At 32.5% G+C, this 4,703-nt stretch overlaps 1 protein-coding gene across 1 annotated transcript; it reads right to left on the reverse strand.

Moving 5' to 3' along the window:
- Window positions 1-737: 737 nt before the first annotated feature.
- Window positions 738-3,124, reverse strand: LOC137831061 (aspartic proteinase nepenthesin-2). The gene has a single exon (XM_068638576.2). It carries the CDS (start codon window positions 2,673-2,675, stop codon window positions 1,014-1,016), a length of 1,662 nt encoding a protein of 553 aa, XP_068494677.2. The 5' UTR covers window positions 2,676-3,124; the 3' UTR covers window positions 738-1,013.
- Between the last annotated feature and the right edge of the window lie 1,579 nt (window positions 3,125-4,703).

Genomic DNA, 4,703 nt, shown 5'->3' on the forward strand with positions numbered 1-4,703 from the left:
ACAATTAGTTTAAAAAATATTATAGTATAAAATTTAACTCACTTTTTTAACTAAGCATACAAATTGAAAAATATTATAGTATTGCACTTTTCTATGCAATACTAATATTCAGAATCATTTAAGAACAAAAAAGGTATCTGAAGAAGTAACATTACTAAAATATAAATTAGGTAGGTAGAGAAAAATCACATTAATAAAGTTTAAAATAGATAGGTATGTGTTATTGTTTTAGGATACCCTGAAATTCCCAAACACAGTGTATAAAGGAAGATGGCAAAATGTATGATAAAGAGATACCTACCGATAAAGCTGACCAAGTCTTTGTTTGCATGCTCATTTTCTTTGTTTTTGTTAAATTATTGTGCCACATACCTAACAGAGGAGCCATTGAATAATATATTGTATTGCTGGCTGATATTGGAAACAACCATATTCCCTTTGACCAGTTATTCAAGAAAAAAAAAGGAGAGAGAAAGAGAGAGAGAATTTAAAACAAAGATTATAGAAAAAAGAAATGTATTGATAGAAGTAAATGGTCCAAAAGAAAGTAGAATATATACTAGCAAATCATTGCTTGAAATATAGAATATAGACATAACATAGAAATTGTTGCTAATGCCAGTTAGTGAAATTATGAGACCATGTTTCTTGTAAACAGAGGTAAGGAACAATTTTCCTTTTGAGAATGGGTAAACAAAAAGAAAACAAAACTTGCTAGTCAGAGATACAATATCATATTGAATTGAAAGGGACAAGGAACTCAAAATTGAAGCAGTTAAATGTGTACAAAACAATGAAACGTTTGTGTTTGTAATGACCTTGTTCCTGTAATTACCTAGGACTAGTTCTATACCACCTGAAGAAACAAAACCTGATTTTCTTTTCTGTCTTCTTGTATATCACTTTCTAGTGTCCATCACTGGGAAAACCCCAAAGAAAAAAAATCGACCCCAAGAATTGCCATGTTCATAGTTTTTCTTTCCTATACATCTTTTTTCATCCTTAACAAGATGTCAAACATCAGCACAGTTCATGGGTGCATATCCAAGTCTTGAGTTCTTCACATCATACAATATGTGAAAATTCTGTTGCTGATAGTTTCCAATTATTGAAAGTGCAGACCTAGGAGTCCCCAAAATAGCCAAGCAAACAACATCTTCAGGTTCAATCTGGATGAAGTAATTCTCCACAGGGAAATCCCAGACAGCTCCATCAGCAAACAAGATTGAAAATTCTGGCAGCTCAATTTTGTCAACTCCAGACACATTATAGCATGGCTTTAGAGGGGGGAAGGTTTCAACAAGTGGATAGCCCTTGATTTTCCTCATGAATGCCTCCTTGATTGTATCATAAGCAGGTTCAGCAAAGTAAGTGAGAGTGGTTCCAGAATCAATGATTGTACCCCCACCACCTTGTGCTGACAAATGCCAAGTGTCCTCTGGAATCTTCAGCACCTCACCACCAACCATGATAGACTTTATCTGGACATAGTAAAAGGTGTCAACAGGATTCTCTTTGCCACCAACAAAAGAAGTGAAATTCAAATGGGGGTGGCTGAGAAGCTCCTTGTCTTCACCGAATATCAACTTGCTACTAACACTTGAATTGCTGTTTCTATCCACAAGGCAATAAGAAAAGGAATGACCATAAAGGGATTGCAGCTGAGTAGCAAATGACAATGGCCCTCTCCCCAAGCCTAGCAATCCAGCAGCCCCATGGAAAAGTCCTCTATTCCAATGACCACAACCAAACATAACATTCTCAACAAGCTTGAGTTCAGGCTTTCCCTTAGGCGTGGTGAGATTCACAGTAAAAGTTTCAATTGCCAAATCCCCAGTTGTGTTGGAACTATCCCCATACCAATAGAAGTATGGACAGCTTTGAGTCTCAGCCTTGCAGGGCTGAGGAGGGTCTGGGGATGATACCAATTGGCACCTTGAATCATGACAGGTTATATTCTTAAAAGAACTAGAATCCTTAGGATCATAATACGGTCCATTTTGCTCAAAACAAGCATAACAAGGAACACATTGAATCCAATTAAGATCACTACCAGTATCCAGTATTAGAGAAAAATGCTTAGGAGGTGTGCCAACAAACACATCCATGAAGTACTCACCAGAGCCGAGACTCACCCCTGACTCCAAGGTTGCTACAAGCTGACCGGAGAAATACTCCGGCGGGGCCGCTGGAGCAGCCGCCTCCGGCTTAAAGGACTTCTTCGATTGCTCCTGTGCTCTATCCAGTCTTGAAATTGTGTTTTGGTTCTTCTTCTCTATGACCCTTCTGTAAAGGGTCTGAATTCTCTTCAAGTCTCTCACTGTAGAATCAACCACAGACTTTTTAGGCTCAGTATCTTTGCTCTCTGAGTGGTGCCTCAAGTTGAGTTTCACAGATTGCTTGTGCTGTCCTGCTTCCTCAAAAGCCTCTCCGTTTTCACCTTCATTGGATGTCATGGTCGCTACAGAAGACTCAAATTTCTCTGACTTGGAGAAACTACACCCAGTTTCCGTGGATGAAGAACCAGCATTGAAGTGTGCATGATCAGGAAACTTGACTGCTGCAAGAGAAGATCCATTGAGATCATTCTGATTGAGATGCTCAAAATTGGATTCCACAGTGCACGAATTGTGTAACACAAGGAGAACCAGAATGAGAGAAACCCTCAAAACCATATTTCTGAAGTCCTATGATGATGGTACCAACATCAAACACCTTGTGGAATTTCAAAGTGGAAGTAGCAAACTTCAAAACCCAGAAAAGAGCAAAACTTTACAACAATCTCTGAGCTTACCAAAGTGAAGAATGAAAGAATAAAATTGTAAGGGAAATGGAAATTGCAAAAAAAATGGGAGCTTTGAAGGCCAAAAGTGAGGAGAGAAAAGAGAAGAAGGAAAGAGGAAGAGGGCAATTTAGGCTTGTGTTGGGGTGACTCTGTCAAGAACAAGTGTGAAAGTGAAACTCCAAAAACGCGGTTTGATTTCCATAGCATAGATAATTAAACTCATCAATTTCAATAACGAAAATGAATTTTAAATGAGAATATATAATAGCTGGTGTTCCTCATGCAGGGTATTTTCCTCTCAGTTTCCTTCTTCGTGACCATGTTTTTCTATTAACTGTATGGTGTGATGCAGCAGACCCATGTCACATATTTAATACTTTACGTATGGAACATGTTACATAGGAAAATTATCTTTCAAAGACTTTAATGCAACAAAGAATAGACAAACAAAACTTAATAATTTTAAATTATATATATAGGGAAAAGCTAAATAATTTTAAATTATGTTATAATTGCCCAAATAGATTATAATGATTTAAATAAATGTATATTGTTCAAAGTAAATTATTCAATAGAAAAGTGGGAAAAATATGTTTAATTATATAGTTTATTAAAATTTATTTATTTATCTTCATTGCAACTTTTTTATTATCTTAATTAAAAAAATTATTTGTATTCTTAAACTAACTTTATTTAATGATAAAGAATAAAAATGTAAGAAATTTAAAAATAATTATAAAAAAATAAAACCAAACAGTTTCATTTACACGAATTTAGTTTTTAAATTAAAGAAACTAAAAAAAAATCTGGAGCACATTTTACCCAATAGTTATATTGTAATATATTTTAATTAATTTTTAAAAATAATAAAATAGCACTAATAATACTTTATAAAAAAAATTGATGGCACCTTTTAAGGATAACTTTTACTCAACTCAACCTTTTAATATTAACACCTTTTTTTAATGAAAAATATTAAAAATCATATAAAATTGTGTTAGAATAACATTTTTCACACATGAATTGTAGTGTGATTCTCTGAAAATAATTTATAGAAAAGAGAAATATTTGCATTAAAATAATATTTTTTAATATAAAAAAATTCTCATTTTATATATATGTATTGTTATCCACATGGACTGCAAGTACAAAAGTCAAAGTGGGGAAATGGAATTTTGTAAAGCAATGTTGGAAGTCAGGAACTGTGTGGTCGTTGGTCAGAGTTGCGAACCTAATGTTTTGCTGTCCCACGACACGACCAAATGTGAAATCCAAGAGAGAGAGAAAATAAATCCACCTTTAATACAATTTTTCAATCGTTTTATTAAATAATATTTAAAAAATGGAGTTAGACAGCTTATTATTTAAATAAAAATACAGTCAAATTATTTTGAAGATAAAAAAATGTTCCCACAAGTTTTGCATTTGAATTCATTGAAAAAATTAGTAATTTTTAGTTATTAAAATGAATTAGGTTTGTTATAATTAACTTCTTTTCAATACTCATTTCTCATAAGTTTACTTTAAAAAAATATAGTAAATTAGGGTGATGATTTATGAACAGTACCAATCAATATCAAGATATATTATTTTGGTTTATTAAAATGAAACTGAATTTAAATAATTTAAATTTGAATTTTATTAATAAAAATTAATAAAAAAACTTTGTAAAAAAAAATTAGTCATCCATTTAGTTGAAAGATACCTTATACTAATAACATAAAAAACACATAATTTTTTAATTTTTTTAAATTAATTGTTAAACGTGTATATTTTTAATGTTTATTATATAGGTCTTAATTAGAATGCTATATCTTAAAAAAATAGCATTTGCATTTCGCACTAGTAATATTTCCCTTTACTAATATATATTCCAGCATTCTACGAGTTTATATATGTACCGGTACGGTCTTCATCA

This window comes from Phaseolus vulgaris, chromosome 6 (genome assembly GCF_051622355.1).
Source record: "Phaseolus vulgaris cultivar YP4 chromosome 6, ASM5162235v1, whole genome shotgun sequence".
NCBI classification, from domain to species: domain Eukaryota; kingdom Viridiplantae; phylum Streptophyta; class Magnoliopsida; order Fabales; family Fabaceae; genus Phaseolus; species Phaseolus vulgaris.